Genomic DNA, 18,715 nt, shown 5'->3' on the forward strand with positions numbered 1-18,715 from the left:
CTCATCTCTCTTTTACCTACTTGAAAAAGCTTTTACTATCTGCTTTGATATTGCTTGCTAGCTTGCTTTCATGTTTCATCTTTTCCCTCCTAATGATTCTTTTAGTTGCTCTCCTTAAGTTTTTAAAGCTTCCTAATCCTATATCTCCCCACTAATTTTTGTTTTGCTGTATACATCCTCTTTTGTTTTTTTACATGAGTTTTGACTTCCCTTGTCAGCCATGTTTTGCCATTTGAGTATTTCTTTGTTTGTGGGCTACATCTGTGCTGCACCTTCCTCATCTTTCGCAGAAACTCACATCATTGCTGCTCTCCTGTCAACCCTGCCAGCGTCTCCTTCCACCTTACTTTGACCAACCCCTCTCTCATACCACTGTAATTTTCTTTACTCCACTGAAATACTGCTATGTCAGACTTTACTTTCTCCCTATCAAATTTCAAGCTGAACTCAATCATATTGTGATCACTGGCTCCTAAGGGCTCTTTTACCTTAAGCTCCCTAATCGCCTCAAGTTCATTACATAACAACCAAACTAGTATAGCTGAAGCCCTAGTAGGTTCAATGACAAACTGCTCTAAAAAGCCATCTTGTCGGCATTCAACAAACTCACTCTCTTGGGATCCATTACCAATCTGATTTTTCCCATTGACCTGCATGTTAAAATCTCCCATGACTATCATAATGTTGCCCTTTTGACACATCTTTTCTATCTCCTGTTGTAATCTGTGGTTCATATCCCAGCTAGTGTTGGGAGGCCAGTACATAACTGCCATCAGGGTCCTTGTACTCTCAGTTTCTTAAATCAATCCACAAAAATTCAACATCTTCTGATCCTATGTCACATCTTTCTACTGATTTGATGCCATTCTTTACCAGCAGAGCCACACCACCCCCTCTGCCTACCTTCCTATCTCTCCAATACATGTAACTTTGGACATTTGACATTTGGCTCCCAACTACAACTATCCTCCGTCATGATTCAGTGATGGCCACAACATCACACCTGACAATCTGTAATAATGCAAGATCATCATCCACCTTATTTCTTATATTCCATCATTAAGATACAACACACTGAGTGCTGTGCTTGCTACTCTTTTGATTTTGCATCCCTAATGCACTGATATTCACCCTGCTGGCTACAATTTTATCCTCTCATCTGCCCGCCATTCCTGATGGTCTGACTGCACGCCATTTTTGCATTTTTACCATCCATCTTATCCTGAGTCCCTTCATTCTAGTTCCCATCCCGGTGCCAAACTAGTTTAAACCCTCCCCGAAAGATCTAACAGAGCTACCCGCGAAAATATTGCCCCCCCCCCGGGTCCAATAAGGTGTAATTACTCAATAACGGTATGCACTTGGCGATAGTAATAATGCCAATGCAAGTTAAAGGTAGAAGTTAGACACTCCCCCAGTAATGATTATTGCTATACATTGTTGTGGGACTTCATTACTTGCCACTTATTAATGCATCCTGAATGTTATCTCAGTTCCATGAAGAGATCTTCATGCCACACTCAAATCAATCATAGTGGCAGTGATTCTCACTTCACCTCTGAAACACAGGTTCATTGTACTAAGGATGCAATGAAGGCTGGAGCCAAGTAATCCGAGCAGAATGCAAACCAGGATCAGGTAGGTGCACTGGACACAGAACAGAACAGGCCCTTTTGCCCACTATATTGTGCCAACATTTTAACCAACTCCAAGTTCAATCTAAACCTCCATTCTTCTCTTATTCAGTGCCTATCCAAAGAGTCTCTTAAATGCTCCTAATGTATATGCTTCTACCAACCCTGGCAGTGCGTTCCATGCACTTATCGCTCTCTGCACAAAAAAAACCTACTTCTAACGAACCCCTACAGGTTGCTCTAATCCCCTTAACACTTAACAGTACATCCTCTTGCATTAGCTGCTGCCCTTCTGGGAAGGCAGCATCAAGTTTCCTCTCATTCTACTTAACTCCAAAGAGAAAAGTCCTAGCTCACTCAGCTTTTTTCCTATTAGACACATTCTCTAATCCAGATGTCCTGGTAAATCTCCAGTACACCCTCTCTATACTTTCTACATGCTTCCTATATTGACACAACCAGAACTGAACACAGAGGTGTTGTCGAACCATATTATAGAGCTGGATGGTACCACATGGCTCTAGAACTCAATCTCCCAACTAATGAAGCCAACACACCATATGCTTTCTTAACCACTCTATCAACTTGCATGACAACTTTAAGGGATCAATGAACGTGGACCCCAAGGTCATTCTTTTCCACCACACTGCTAAGAATTCTCCCTTTAATCTTGTACTCTTCCTTCACGTCCAACTTTCAGAGTGCATCACGTCACATTTTTGCAGACTGAACTCCCTCTGCCACTTCTCAGCCCAGCTCTGCATCCTATTGATGTCCATTTGTAACCAAGGACAACCTTCTACACTATCTACACCACCATCAAACTATGTGCTGTCCGCAAACTTACTAATCTACACTTCTACTTCCTACTCTAAGTCATTATAGAAGTCACAAAGATCTGTGGGTCCCAGAATAGGTCCCTGAGGAACACTAGTCCCAATGCTTGTAAATCCTATCTTTAGAATCCTCCCCAAGTTTGCCCATCACTTTGTAGATTCACTGGTCTACAATTCCCAGGATAATCCATATTCCTTTACTTGAACAACTGAATAACTTTTGCCATTCTCTGACCTTCTGGTACCACTCATGGCCAGTGAGGACGCAAAGATCATTACCCATGTTGTAGCAATGTCTTCCCTCACTTCCCATAGTACTCTTGGGTATATCCCATCTGGTCATAGGGACTTATCTACCTTAAAGCTTTTCAAAATTTCCAGTGCATCCTCTTTCTTAACATTAACTTGTTCAAGCACATTAAGACTTTTCTACACTGTCCTCATATTCATTGAGGTGCCTCTCACTGATGAATATTGAAGAATTAAGGATCTCCTTTACCTCCTCCAATTCTAGGCACACACTTCCTTCTTCATCCCTGATCAATCCCTACCTTCACTTTAGTCATCCTCCTGTTTTTCACACATGTGTAGAACACCCTGGCATTTTCCTTAATCCTACACACCAAACCCTCCTCATGTCTGCTTCTAGCTCTCCTCAGTCCCTCCTTAAGCTCCTTCTTGTAATGCGGTAACTCTTAAGAGCACTGTATGATCTTTGCTTCATAAGTAGTATGCTCATTTCTTCCTAGTGCCAATCAACATTCTACCTCTTTTGTCAACCATGGTTCCCACACTCTACCATCATTTCCCTGCCTCAAAGGGACAAATGTATTCAGAACTCCATGCAAGTGCTCCCTAAACAACCTCTAAAGTTCTAGGAGTTGTGGTCATCTTTGAAATGTTCACCCACTGAGATCTGTCACATGACCAGGCTCATTGCTTAGTACTAGATCCATATGCTCTCTCCCCTAGTCAGCCTGTCCATCTATTATGTCAGGAATCCTTCCTGGACGCACCTAACAGATTCTCCCCCAACTAAACCTTTTGCATGAAGGAGATCTTCAGGTGTAACCCGTCCTTAGTGCATAGGTCATACCTTCCCAGAAGGGATCCTAATAACCCACAAATCTGAAACAGTATCCCCTGCACCAATTCCTCAGCCACACATTCATCCACCATATTCTATTTTCACCTTCACTGGCACATGGCACAAGCAGCAATCTAGAGATTTCTCCCTGAAGTCCTGCTTTTTAGCTTCCTTCTAAGTACCCTTTTAAAAAAATTATTTAGAGATACAGCACAGTAAAAGGTCCTTCTGACCCAACAAGCCTATTTAACCCATACACTTTTTGGAATGTGGGAGGAAACCAGAGCACCTGGAGAAACTAACACTCACGGGAAGAACGTACATACTCCTTACATGGACAGTAGCAGAATTGAACCTGGGTCGCTGCCACTGTAAGAGCATCACGCTAATCACTATGGTACCATGCCAGCCAAAATTTGCCCTTCAGGACTTTGTCCCTTTTCCTACCTATATCATTGGTAACACTACGTACCAAGACTTAGGCTGCTCAACTTTCCCCTTAAGTAAAAAGCAGAACTGATCCAAGACATTCCTGTCCCTGGCACCTGGGAGGCATCATACCATCTGGGAGTGTCTTTCATGTCTGTTACCCTACCTATTGAATCCCCCATCACCACTGGTTTCCCCTTCTTCTTTCCCTTCTGAGCCACAGAGAGAGATTTAGGCCAAAGGCCTGGTCACAACAGCTGTTCACTGATAGTCCCTTCAACAGTATCCAAAGCACTATATTTGTTATTGAAGGGAACTACCACAGGGGTAGTTCTGCACTGTCTACCTATTCTCTTTCTCTCTGCTGATAGTCATCCAGTTGTTACCTGCCTCCTGTGACTTGAGTGTGACTGCCTTGCTGTGGTTCCTGTCTATCAACTCCTCATTCTCCTGAATGATCTGTAGATCATCCAGCTCTGACTCCAGTTCCCTAACACTGTTTGTAATGGGCTACAGCCACATGCTCTTCTCACAGGTGTAGTCATCAGGGAAACACACACAACACACTGGAGGAACTCAGCAGGTCAGGCAGCATCTGTGGAAACAAACAGTCAACAGTTCGGGCCGAGACCCTTCATTAGGACTGAAGAGGGAGGGGGCAGGGGCCCTATAAAGAAGGTGGGGGTAGGGTGGGAAGAAGGCTGGTAGGTGCCAGGTGAAAAACCAGTAAGGGGAAAGATCAAGGGGTGGAGGAGGGGAAGTAGGGAAGGGATAGGCAGGAAAGGTGAAGAAGGAATGTAAGGGGAAAGCACTATGGGTAGTAGAAGGAGGCGGCAGAGTGAAACTGGGATGGGGGAAGGGAGGGGGAGGGAATTACCGGAAGATGGAGAATTCAATGTTCATGCCAAGGGGCTAGAGACTACCCAGACAGTATATGAGGTGTTGCTCCTCCAACCTGAGTTTGGCCGCATCATGGCAGTAGAGGCAGCCATGTATGGACATATCCAAAGGGAATGTGAAGCAGAGTTGAAGAGAGTGGTAACCGGGAGATCCCGTCTGTTGTGGAGGACAAAGCTGGCCCCGAATCTGTGTCGGGTCTCACCGATGTAGAGGCGGCCGCACCGGATGCAATAGGTGACCCCAACAGACTCACAAGTGAAGTGTTGCCTCACCTGGAAGGACTGTTTGGGGCCCTAAATGGTGCTAAGAGAGGAGGTGTAGGGACAGGTGTAGCACTTACGCTTGCAGGGATAAGTGCCAGGTGGGAAATCTGTGGGGAGGGACGTGTGGACCAGAGAGTCGCAGAGGGAACAATCCCTGCGGATCTCTTACCACCATTCAGGGCCCCAAACAGTCCTTCCAGGTGAGGCAACACTTCACTTGTGAGTCTGTTGGGGTCATCTATTGCATCCGGTGCGGTCGCCTCTACATCGGCGAGACCCGACGCAGATTGGGGGACCGCTTTGTCGAGCACCTCCGCTCCGTCCACCACAACAGACAGGATCTCCCGGTTGCCACCCTCTTCAACTCTGCTTCACATTCCCACTTGGATATGTCCATACATGGCCTCCTCTATTGCCAGGTTGAAGAAGTAATACCTCATATACTGTCTGGGTAGTCTCCAGCCCCTTGGCATGAACATTGAATTCTCCATCTTCTGGTAATTCCCTCCCCTTCCCAGTTTCACTCTGCCACCTCCTCCAGCTGCCAATCACCTCCCTCATGGTTCCGCCTCCTTCTACTACCCATAATGCTTTCCCCTTACATTCCTTCTTCACCTTTCCTGCCTATCCCCTTCCCCATCCATTGATCTTCCCCCTTACTGGTTTTTCACCTGGCACCTACCAGTCTTCTCCTTCCCACCCTCCCCCCGCTGAGTTCCTCCAGCGTGTTGTGCGTGTTGCTTTGACCCCAGCATCTGCAATTAATTTTGTGTTTGTAGTCATCAGGGACATTGGTGATCTCTCTGACCTCCCACATCGTGCAAGGGGAGCTTAACACTGCTCTTACCTATGCAATAATAAATAAAGACAAAAGAAATTTAACAGAAATCTTCACCCTAGCTTATAACTCTAGAGCCAATGTCCCAGTTCCTCTAACCCTCTCCACTCACACAATGGCCCTTCCATTTAAACCTAACCTCTTTTTACTATCCTTTGCCAATTGCCTAATTACCCAATCAAATTACAACAGAATAGAAAGTCCCAAATGGTACCGCTTTCTATGTCTCCTGTTCTTGCAAAGAGTAACAGCTCCTGCTACCTGAAACCCGCAACTGGTGAACAGTGGCACTTTGACACTACTGTTAAAAACAGCTTTAATCATTTTAACTATAACAGAGTAAACCAATCTGGTGCTAAGTAGGTAGTTTGGATTGCAATTTTCTACATTGCCATGAAAAGGCCAGCATTATGTTGTACTGTTCTAACCCTATTGCCTATGCCATATTCAGTGTTACCAAGCACTTCTTATCATTTTTCAGATATCATGTGTTAATAAGATATATGCAGTAAATGGCTGGGGCTTCAGGAGTGTTGCAATATAGGTGAAGCTTTGGGTGTGAGTTCATACCTCTCTGAAAACAGCATTCCACATACTTGCCTTCCCTGGCCAAAGCATTTAACAAAAAAAAGACTTGGGTGGCATTTTGCAGCTGCACAAAACAATAGCCAGGCTACACAAGGAATATTGTATACAGTTCTGTCACCACACTACAGGAAGGATGAGGTAATATTAGAAAAAGTGCACAGGAGATTCACAATACTGCCTAGAGTTGAGGGTCTTGTAAGGACAGACTGTAGTAATTGGGTAAGTAATTTGTAGATCATGTATGCCTTGCGCTGTTTACATGGGTTTTCTGCATGCACCAAACCAAATGACTCCTCCTCCACTCTGAATGATAGTGGTTTAGGGATTTTCAGAGTTAGTGAAGAAACTACGTTTCAAGGAGGATTTCTGAACAAAGCACCTCTCACCTCTGGTCCTTGTGCTTCTGCAAATGAAGTGTGGCAGTGGTGACAGGGGGCCCAGTGACCTCATCCCCTTCCTGACTCTTACTTTTATTTATTTAGAAATAGACAGAAAATGCCCTTTCAGCTCTTTTGACCACACTGCTCAGCAATGCCAATTTAACCCAAACCTCATCATGGGACAATTTACAACGACCAATTAACCTACCTGGTATGTTTTTGGACTGTGAGCAGAAACTGGAAGACCTGGCGAAAACCCACGCATTCCACTGGGAGAAGGTACAGAGACTCCTTACAGCTGACTCTGGGATTGAACTCCAAACTTCCATGTCCGAGCTGTAGACAGCATCACAATAACCACTAGGCTAACTGTGGTGCCCATGATTCTTGCTGTGAGAGGGACCTTTCTTTCCGGATGTACATCTACTTTTTGTGATTGAGCTTGGAATCATCTTAAGGAGGCTAAGGTTGGGCATGTGAACAATATGGCTTGTCTACAGAAGCCAAATGACTGTAATAAAGATGAATTTGATAAAGCCCTATACTGTCATTTAGCGCATTTCTAGATAAAAATAATAGTGTCATGGCGAATCCACCCAACTAAATGTAAATTGGAAATAATGATTTATAACTCAGGAAAAAAAGTTCTCAATAATATGATTTCAATTCAGAATCAGATTTAATATCACCAGCATATGTCATAAAATTTGTTAACTTAGCAGCAGTAAAATGTAATACATGATTTTGAAAAAATAATTAAGTAAATTACAGTAAGTGTATATATATTAATAGTTAAATTAAAAATAGTGGAAAAAGAGAAATAATATTTTTAAAAAGTGAGGTAGTGTTCATGGGTTCAATGTCCATTTAAGAATCGATGGCAGAGGAGAAGAAGCTGTTCCTGAATTGCTGGGTGTGTGCTTTCAGCTTTCTGTACCTCCTTCATGATTACATGAATTGCATCATGCAGTTCACACTTTCAATTCCATGATTTGTCATGTAAATAGAAGAATCAATATATCCTTACCACAGGCTCCCATCCCAGCAATAATTTAGCTTTTCTGATATCTGGATTTCTTCGTTGGGGATCGTCTTGTGCTTCTGGAAGTGACAAAATTTCACTTCTGCTCCCTGCTGGAGAGAAAAAATAATACAGCTCAACTCTGACATGATACAGTACTATTAATTTTGAATTAACAAGAAAGACTGAATAACCAAGTGGCTTACACTTTCTGGAATTATGAGGATATGAGTTAAAGCTGTGAAAATGGCTTTAACTTGCATCTCCAAATATTTCATATCATATTTACAGAAACCACTGAAAATAATGGCACTCACACATTCGTAACCTGAAGTACCATGGTAATCAAAACTGAGGTAAATCAAACGTGATTAGTTCCACAAAGGTCTCATTTGGGACCACAGCTTTGGCAAGCAGGATATTAAGGAGAATCCTAAAAATCGTTAAGTACTATCTTGCTGCTTAGGGAAAGAGTTCCTTCAGGGACCAGAAGAAAATCCACATGAGGAGCCACTAGATAAGAGTAGGATCCTAAGTGAATACATCTCATTTTCCATAGACAATACCAATAAGGAAGATGGGGAATATGGGGAGGGGTACATCAATATTCTGGAATATATCTGTGCCAGAAAGGAGAAAGTGTTCCAGACATTTGGCATTGATTAACATGGATAAATCCCTGGCGCCTACTGGAATCTATCCCAGAATACAATGACAAACAAGAGAGCATATTGCTGGGATTCTTCATTAGCTACAGGTGAGTTACCAGATCAGGAGATCGAGTCAGAGTCATAGAAAAATACAGCACAGAAACAGGCCCTTTGGCCCATCTAGTCCACACTGAACCACTTAGCCTGCCTACCCTCATTGACCTGCACCCAGACCATAGCCCTGCCATCCATGTACCTATCTAAACTTCTCTTAAATGTTGAAATCAACCTCACTTGCGCTCGCAGCTTAACCCTCAGTGAAAATGTTTCCCCTTACATTCCCCTTAAGTTTCTCATCTTGACCTTTAGTTGCAGGCCCACCCAACCTCAGAGGAAAAAAATGCCTGTATTTACCCAGATAATACCCCTCAATTTTGTATACCTCTATCAAATCTCCCCTCAATCTTCCACGTTCCAAGGAATAAAGCCTTAACCTATTCAATCTTTCCTTGTAACCCAGGTCCTCCAGACCCAACAACATCCTTGCAAATTTTCTCTGTACTCTTTCAGAATCAGAATCAGGTTTACTATCACCGGCATGTGACACGAAATTTGTTAACTTAGTAGCAGCAGTTCAATGCAATACATAATATAGAAGAAAAAAACAAAATAATAATAATAAGTAAATCAATTACATTATACATTTAGGAATCAGGTGGCAGAAGGGAAGAAGTTGTTCATGAATTGCTGAATGTGTGCCTTCAGGCTTCTGTAACTTCTACCTGATGGTGACAGTGAGAAAAGAACATGCCCTGGGTGCTGGAGGTCCTTAATAATGGATGATGCCTTTCTGAGAAGATGTCCTGGGTGCTTTGTAAGCTAGTACCCAAGATGGATCTGCAGCTTCTTTCAGTCCTGTGCAGTAGCCCCCCTCCCATACTAGACAGTGATGCAACCTGTCAGAATGCTCTCCACAGTACATCTATATAAGTTTTTAAGTGTATTTCTTGACATACATTCTCTTCAAACACGTAATGAAGTATAGTCACTGTCTTGCCTTCTTTATAACTGCATCAATATGTTGGGACCAGGTTAGATCCTCAGAGATCTTGACACCCAGGAACTTGAACCTGTTCACTTCAATCTTATTTACATCTTTCCTGTAGGTAGGTGACCATATCTGTTCATAAGACTTAAAATTAGGCCTCACCAATGCCTTATACAACTGCAACATAACATCCCATCTCCTGTACTCAATATTTTTTATTTATGAAGGTCAACGTGCCAAAAGCTTTCTTTATGACCCAATCTACTTATGCCACATCTTTCAATGAATTATGGAACTATATTTTCAGATCCTTTTGTCTATCACACTGCTCGGTGCCCTACCGTTCACTGTGTATGACCTACCCTAGTTGGTCCTACTGAAGTGCAACACCTCATATTTGTTTGCATTATATTCACTCTGCCATTTTTCCAGTTGGTCCAGATCCCACTGCAAGCCCTGATAGTCTTGCTCACCATTCACTGCACCCCCAAGCTTGGTGCCTTCTGCAAATTTGCTGATTCAGTTAACAACACTACCATCCAGGTCACAGACATAATAACAACCAACAATGGACCCAGCACCAATCCTTGCAGCATTCCACTAGTCACAGGCCTCTGGTATCAGAAGCAACCATCTACAACCACTCTCTGGCTTCTTCCACAAAGCCAATGTCCAATCCAATTTACTACCTCATCCTGAATGCCAAGCAACTGAATCTTCTTGATCAACCTCCCATGTAGGATCTTGTCAAATGCCTTGTTACATCCACTGCCTTGGCTTCATCAACTTTCCTGGTAACTTCCTCAAAAATCGCTGTAAGATTGGTCAGACACGACCTATCATGCACAAAGCCATATCAACTATCTCTAATCAGTCCCTGTCTATCCAAATACTTATATTTGGTCATGGAATATCTTTCAACAATTTTCTCATTACCGATGTCAGGCTCACCAGCCTATAATATCCTTGTTTATTTTAAAGCCTTTCTTAAATAGTGGAAAAACATAAGCTATCCTCCAATCTTCTGGTAGCTCACCTGTTGCTAAGGATGATCTAAATATCTCTGCTATGGCCCTGGCAATTTCTACACTTGCCTCCCACAGGGTCCGAGGGAACACCGTGTCAGACCCTGGGGATTTATCCACCCTAATTTGCCTCAAGACAGCAAACATTTCCTCTTCTGTAATCTGTCTGTACAGGGTCCATGACCTTGCTGTTGCTTTGCCTCACTTCCTTGGACTCTGTCTGCTTCCTGAGTAAGTACAGATGCAAAAAATCCATTTAAGATCTCCCCCATGTTTTTTGGCTCCACACATAGATTACCATTCTGATCTTCCAGAGGACCAATTTTGTCCCTTGCAATCCTTTTGCTCCTAACATATCTGTAGAATCCTTAGGATTCTCCTTCACCTAGTCTGCCAGGGAAACCTCGTGCCTTCTTTTAGTCCTCCTGATTGCTTTCTTAAGTGTTCTCTTGCATTTCTTATACTCCATAAGTAACTCATTTATTCCTATCTGCTTTGCATCTTTTATTTCTTAACCGTAGCCTCAATATCTCGTGAAAACCAAGGTTCTCTAAACCTGTTATCTTTAACTTTTACTCTGCAAGGCACACACAAGCTTTGTACACACAATTTCACTTTTGAAGGCCTCCCACTTACCAAGTACATCTGAGCCAGCAAACAGCCTGTCCCAAATCATACTTATCAGATCCCTTCTGATACCATCAAAATTGGCTTTTCTCCAATTTAGAATCTCAACCCATGGACCAGATCCATAGGAATTTGTAATTCCTTCTAAATTATTTCTAACCTTCAGCTATCTTAAAATCATCTCAGTTTATTTTAAACTCTAATTGTGGTTGGCTGCTTTTTGCTAGAAATATCTAGCTGACATACATCTAGCAAAGACCCCCCCAGAAGCGCAACAGGAACTGATATACAGTATTCCATTTCTATCATTTCCAGAACATACGAGTATCATCAAATATGAGCCCCTGAATCTACCTTTGTAATGGAGTGTACCTGTATTTAGATTGAGAGAGGAGAAAACTATAGGCCTGGAGTCCGAGAATGCAGTTGAACTTGAATTGACTTTATTTCTTACATCCTTCACATACATGAGGAGTAAAAGTTACATCTCCATCTAAATGTGCAATCATTGTAATTTATAATAAATAGAACAGTCAATGTAATATAGAGTACACTCAAGTCAGCATGAGTTCATCAGTCTGATGGCCTGGTGAAGAAGCTATCCCGGATCCTGCTGGTCCTGGCTTTTATGCTGTGGTACCATTTCCAGATAGTAGCAGCTGGAATAGATTGTGGTCGGGATGGCTTGGGTCCCCAATGATCCTTCGAGCCCTTTTTACACACCTGTCCTTGTAAATGTCCTGAATTATGGGAAGTTCACAACCACAGTGGCGCTGCGCTGTCCGCACCACTCTCTGCAGAATCCTGTGATTAAGGGAGGTACAGTTCCCATACCCAGGCAGTGATGCAGCCAGTCAGGATACTCTCAGTTGTGCCCCTGTAGAAAGTTCCTAGGATATGGGGGCCCAGACCAAACTTCCTCAACCGCCTGAAGTGAAAGAGGCACTGTTGTGCCTTTTTCACCACACAAATGGTGTGTACAGACCACATGAGGTCCTCGGTGATGTGGATGCCAAGGAACTTGAAGCTGTTTACCCTCTCAACCCTAGATCCATTGACGTCAATAGGGGTTAGCCTATCTCCATTCCTCCTGTAATCTACAACCAGTTCCTTTGTTTTTGCGACACTGAGGGAGAGGTTTTTTCTTGACACCACTGTGTCAGAGAAATTACTTCTTCCCTGTAGGCCACATCGTTATTGTTTGAGATAAGGCCAATCAATGTAGTGTCGTTGGGGCAAATTTAGTTAGCAGTCTGGAGCTGTGGGTGGTGATATAGTCATGGGTATACAGGGAGCAAATGAGGGGACTCAGTACATAGCCCTGAGGGGCTCCTGTGTTGAGAGTCAGAAGGTTGGAGGTGAGGGAGCTGACTCTTACAACCTGCTGGCAATCTGACAGTAAGTCCAGGATCCAGCTGCACAAGGCAGGGTCAAGGCCAGGTCTCAGAACTACAGTGTTGAATGCTGAACAGTAGTCCAAGAACAGCATTCTCACATAAGCGTCCTTCTTCTTCAGATGTGCAAGGACAGTATGTAGAGCAGTGGCTATTGTGTCATCTGTCGACCGGTTGTGTTGGTAGGCAAATTGTAGGGGGTCCAGTTTGGGTGGTAGCAAGCTGCAGATGTAATGCTTCATCAGCCTCTCAAAGCATTTGCTTATTCTTGAGGTGAGTGCAACAAGACGCCAGTCATTCAGGTATGTTACCTTGGTCTTTTTTGGTACAGCGACAGTGGTGGATAATTTGAAGCAGAAGGGCACTCTACACTGGGAGAGGAAGAGATTAAAAATGTCAGTAACCACACCTGCCAGTTGTGCTGTGCACATCCTAAGTACTCACCCTGGGATGTCGTCCAATCCTGCAGCCTTGACTGTCCACTCGGTGGAAACATCTGCGTACCTCAGCCTCAGAGATGACCAGGTTGCAGGTTGTAGTGGTGGCTTTCCTCGGAGGCTCGGAGTTAGCGACAGTGAATCCAGCATACAAGCGATTGAGCTCATCTGGGAGGGAGGGCCGCGATGCTGACGGCACGACGTTTGGCTTTGAAGTCTGCGATGGTATGCAGCCCTCGCCACAAGTCATGTGTGCTATTTGTTGTGAATTTTGGCTCAAATTTCCCTATTTTGTTGTTTCACAGCCTTAATAGCTTTGTGCAGATCATAGCAGGTTTTTTTGAGCTCTAGTTGTTTGCCAGCGATGTAAGCTCAATGTCACGCTGTAAGTGCTGCTTGCATGGAACTACTGATCCAGGGTTTCTGGTTTGGGAAGACCCTGATTGACTTCTGGGGTCAATGTCGTCGATGCACTTCTGGATGAAGCACGTGACTCCATCAGTGAACTTGGAGACCTTCTCACCATGGAAGACATTCTAGTCGACATCATTGAAGCAGTCCTGCAGCATGGAGGCCGAATGGTTGGACCAACAGTGGACAGTTTTAACTATGGCCCCCTCTTGTTTCAGATTCTGCCTGTACGTCAGCAGAAGCAGGATTGAAGAGTGATTTGATTTTCCAAAAGCTGGGTGAAGGAGAGATTTGTAAGTGTTGCAGAAGACAGTGTAGCAGTGATCAAGTGTTATCTACACGAGTGCTCACCTGGATGTGCTGACAAAACTTTGGAGAGACCTTTGTTAGTGACACTCGATTAAAATCACTGGCGATAATGAAGGCAGCCTTTGGGTGTGCAGCCTCCAGCGTGTTGATGGTCTCGTACAGTTCCTTGAGAGCGAGGTACTTTGATTCATTTTAATTAGTACTGAGGATCTTTTACTTTGTTGGCACCAGTGGTGAAATCAACTTATGATTTGCATATCTCATAAAAAATATATAGGGCAACACAGCTGTACAGCTACTTCACAACAGCAGAGATCTGGTTTCAATCTGACATCATGTACTACCTGTGTGGAGTTTGCACATTTTCTCTGCAACCGTGTGGGCTTTCTCTAGTTCCTAAAGACATGTGACCACTGTAAAGTGCACCTAGCTGTAAGTGAGTGGGAGAGGAATGATGAGAATATGGGAGATAAAAAAAAGGAATAATGTAGAGGATTAGTGAAAATATGTGGGGTATTGGTTGGCATGGACTTGATAGGCTAAAGGGCTGGTTTCCACATACCACTCTGAATCTACAGTCAAAATAATATTTGCAGTGGCATTGATAGCTTATCAACATTTGCACTTGGAAGTTCTTAGCACTGCAAAATTCCCTATGATGCTTGACAGGAGTGGTATCAGATAAAAGGTGACATACAAAGTAAAACTTGATTAAGTGATAGCTTTTGAATAGAGTGAATTCATGAGTTATCGACACCTCTAAGTTCAAATTTCTGGATTAATTTACATTCTCACCGGCGGTCTCATTCACACTCTTTTGCAATTACTTTTTGTGTCCAAAAACCGTGAGATGATATGTCTTTTTTTTAATATACAAAAAGGAGTTGGAGGGGGGAGGAGGAGGGTATTCAAGCACCTACAGATGAGGTGATATTAACTAGGAAGGTGCAATAGGTTAGAATTAAAGGAGGACAACAAAAACAGAGTTAAAGGTTACAGCTGTTAAAGAGACATGGGTTGTGCGTACAAAGCATGATTTGACCTCTGGGCGAGAATCTCATGTTTCAGGGACTATCAGACAGGTGAATGGCAGATGCACAAGTGAAAAAAAATAAGAGGAGCTCAAGTTTCTGGAGGAAAGAATGCCAGCCAGCAGAATACTGGAATCATGTCCAGACGGAATGAAAGTATTGCTGAGAGAGGGGTATTTTGGTGATGGAGAGATCATGGAGGCAAAAGCATAACTTCGCTCTACAACTGAAAAACTGATTGTGTTTCAGATAAATGTAGACAGTAACTGATGGGATTGAAGATAATGGCCTTCAATTTTCCCCTGATATTTAATTATTAAATAATACTGCTCTTCTGATACTGGATGCCTGACAAAATGCAGTTATAGATGGTCAAGAGAAGTGATGCTAAGGTAGAGCTGTACTTAGTCAGTGTTTGTATGGAATCTGATATTTTTGAATTATGCTGTAGGATGCAGATGAGAAATCAGAAGCAGCTAAAGATCAGTCCTTAAAAGAATCCAGAGGCACCAGTGTGGGATTGGAAGTGACATCACTGTAGGTGTCTCTGGCTTTGTTTTAGATAAGAATAAGGCAGTTAAATTTGCAGCCATTTGAAAGATACATAAAAACATTCTGTAAAGGAATTAAATTTCTGCCCTACTCACACTGTCTTGGTAAAATCACCAGTCATGAAACAAAATTTCCAATTGCTCAAAGACCTGAATAGTACAAATCTTAATCCATCAGGGACATAGAACCAAATCCAAACTAATAAAGATGACAGTGGTCATAGTTTTCCATTGCAGCCAAGAGTCCTAAAGGGTAAAATTTCATCAGCTACAAGCCTCAGCAAAATGCTCACAAAGGCAGAGAAATACAGAAAATGTTAGTATTATTATTCCCCTATTAATCATGAAGTAATACTACAGAAGACAATGTGCACTACACAGATGGCCTTTTGTTCCAATATATGTGTCAATTCTCTGCTTACCAGCCTGGTCTCTCTGCAGTATTTTGAATATCCTCAATTTTAAATGTTTATCCAAATATCCAATGGATACAGATATAGGTTGTTTCTCCCCAAAGTATTCCTTTGGAAAATCTTGCATTTTAAGGCACCCTATTAAATTAGATAAATCTTCTATTGGGACATTTGATGGATCCATTGACAAATCCAGAACAGGTTGACTTCAGCTGAGCGCTGCCTACAGGAACATGCAAAGCCTGGTTGAACTTTTCCTGAAGTAAGATTTGCCCCAAAGAACCAACCACCACAAGCTGAACATGTCTGGTGGTGGTAAAGACAAAATGAAAAAACTGTGACATTAAAAAAAAGACAAGAAAATATTTAAATGAAAATTAAGAAAAAGGCTAAAATTAATGGCTAAAGACAAGCAATTAGTGGCGGAAAAACCTATAGATATTCAATGGGCATTGAACGATCAAGATGGCTTTGGAGCCTTATAAATCCAAAGAAAATAGATGAGAAAATTCTGAAAGCATTCATTGTAATTTCTGAAAACTCAGTATATGCACAGCCTGATTGCAAGGATTAGAAGATAAAGTACGTTATATTATTAGCCAAAAGACTGTAGTTGATTAGATGGACCAAATGGTTCATTCCCCTGGAATGACATTCCTTCCCTCACCAGATCCCCAAATAAGCAGAATGAAATTACCAACAAGGCTCCGAATTAATTTGGCAAATTCCAGAATGGTGTGTTCTTCTGGGTTTCCCTGTGAAAATAAAACAGTTTGCATTTGAAGACAACTGCCAACTTAAACAACAACTTTATCTGCAAACATGCTATGAGTGAATTTAATAGCAATATACACTTTAATTAAATTACAAAAATACTTTACGTATTATTAGAACAATCTATGCTGAATCATTTGCCACATACATGCACATGAATTAAATGGTGCTACTCTCAGTAGAATAATATGCATATAATTAAATGCTTATTTGAAAAACAAAATGTGCAATGGACTCGCAGTGCCAACTTGTCAGTTTCATCCACTGCCAAACACAATTCCCTGTAATGGTTTCAACTCCCTATTCAGATATTTGTTGGGATAAAGTAGGCCAAGTGCCACTTTTCTATTTGTATGAACATCAATCTAATTCATCCTTAAACCCCAAGCCTAATTCAGAGGTGTCTCTGTCACATTTCCAGTCTCTCCTTATACAAGTTTCTAATGTTGTGTGCATCCTCTCCTTAAATTTTGTCATTGTCCCAAAATAAACATATGAAAACCCTACTGCATATCAAATACAGCTTAATCTTGGTAATCTTTCCTTTTCCTGTGCATTCTGCACTTGAACAACATGTATAATATTTTAGAGCATATACTTTGTAAAAGACATACAGATTAATGAATTTGTCCCTTTAAAGAACTGAGCAACTGCATCTTTATGTCCCTCTACTGCAAGTTGGTAGGTTACATTATTATTTGCTGATAGAACACAATTAGGAACACAAGTTTTTAACATTTAGGATGACAAAATTATCATAGGATTTATCCAGTTTTTGTTATAGCACTGTCAAATCCATGATTTCAAATGAACACTTGGACTATGATTTACTGAAACTTTACATACCACATTAACAGGACTGCTGACATTGCTGTTCATCAAAACCACTAATCCATTCACAAGGTCACTATAAATAAATTTTAAATATTAAAATGAAATTTGTTGTATTTTCATGTGGCTTATCAACAATCTAAACATGTAGTTAAAGTGAAAATGAGAACATTATAATTTGAAATAAAATTAGATAACACTGGACAATTTAACAGCTTTTATAACTTTTTAACTCAACATAAACAAAATTTTCTGACATTTACTTCAAGTTTCAATCCATATTTAACTTAATATAGGAAAGGTAATTTAATATTCATATAAGTGCTAAATATATTTATGGTTAATATTTCATAGAACATTTTGGGTTTTAATAAATTGGGTGGAATTTTCAAATTTGCAATATTACAAGTCATATAAGCCAGTGATAATAAATCTGACTCAAAAAACATTGCCTTTAGTAATGTACTTCCTGTTAATGGCCGCTCTTACTTTCTATAACAGCTCTCAATTGGTATCAATAAAATTAATGCACTAAGTTCTGACTCATGAACAGTGCCACAAAGAATCTGCTAATTACATATACAATAAATATCTCTGATCTATTAAAGGCTAGCAAGGGAATATGTTGTTTAAATTCTATTAAATCATTTTACTTAATAATTATTCACTATTATAGCTCAAATGCACATCATTTTGTTCTAAAAATATACAATCAAATGTACCTCACATTTAATATAAAATAAATTAAGCTCAAACCCAGCTTTTGGGAAAGTATGAAAACTTCAAAATTCCAACAAATAACTCTTTGGCAAATTATAATATTTATGCCCAATAACAATTTATTGAGAAAAAGTGAAGTTTGACAATATCGTAAAAAGATGTCAAGTCTTACATTATGTTAATCCATTTATTATATGTAAAATTGAGAGAACTCAAGGTTCTGATGGTTGTGTGCAAGCAGTCAGTATGAGCATAACCCTGAACAATGTTAAACAACAGCTTCAACCAGAATCTTAACTAACTTTGTTGATCTTTAAGGAGATCAAAATGTTATGGTAAAGAAACTGCAAAGCTTATAGGAAAAAAATATCTAGTTCACAACCTTAATACTGTTACCATCTGACACCAGAGCACTTCATTATTTGCTCCTGATTAATTTATAATGAAAACCTGTTGTCACAGGAGCTGCAGTATTTTCCTGCAATTAATTGGCCCTGGGCATTTCTTTTGAAGAATTG

General features: G+C 41.3%; 1 protein-coding gene across 4 annotated transcripts in view; it reads right to left on the bottom strand.

Moving 5' to 3' along the window:
- uxs1 (UDP-glucuronate decarboxylase 1) overlaps nucleotides 1–18,715 on the bottom strand; it is a 101,774-nt gene that overhangs the window by 12,192 nt on the left and 70,867 nt on the right. For 3 of the 4 annotated variants that reach the window (XM_073043553.1, XM_073043556.1, XM_073043555.1), the window contains 3 exons: nucleotides 17,493–17,553; nucleotides 16,570–16,627; nucleotides 7,983–8,089 (listed from right to left, as the gene is read on the bottom strand). In XM_073043553.1, coding sequence (XP_072899654.1) covers nucleotides 7,983–8,089; nucleotides 16,570–16,627; nucleotides 17,493–17,553 — 226 coding nt within the window. The remainder of the gene's footprint in view (nucleotides 1–7,982; nucleotides 8,090–16,569; nucleotides 16,628–17,492; nucleotides 17,554–18,715) is intronic. The other variant, XM_073043554.1, reaches the window with a different exon arrangement.

Source organism: Hemitrygon akajei, chromosome 4 (assembly GCF_048418815.1).
Source record: "Hemitrygon akajei chromosome 4, sHemAka1.3, whole genome shotgun sequence".
Lineage (NCBI taxonomy): Eukaryota > Metazoa > Chordata > Chondrichthyes > Myliobatiformes > Dasyatidae > Hemitrygon > Hemitrygon akajei.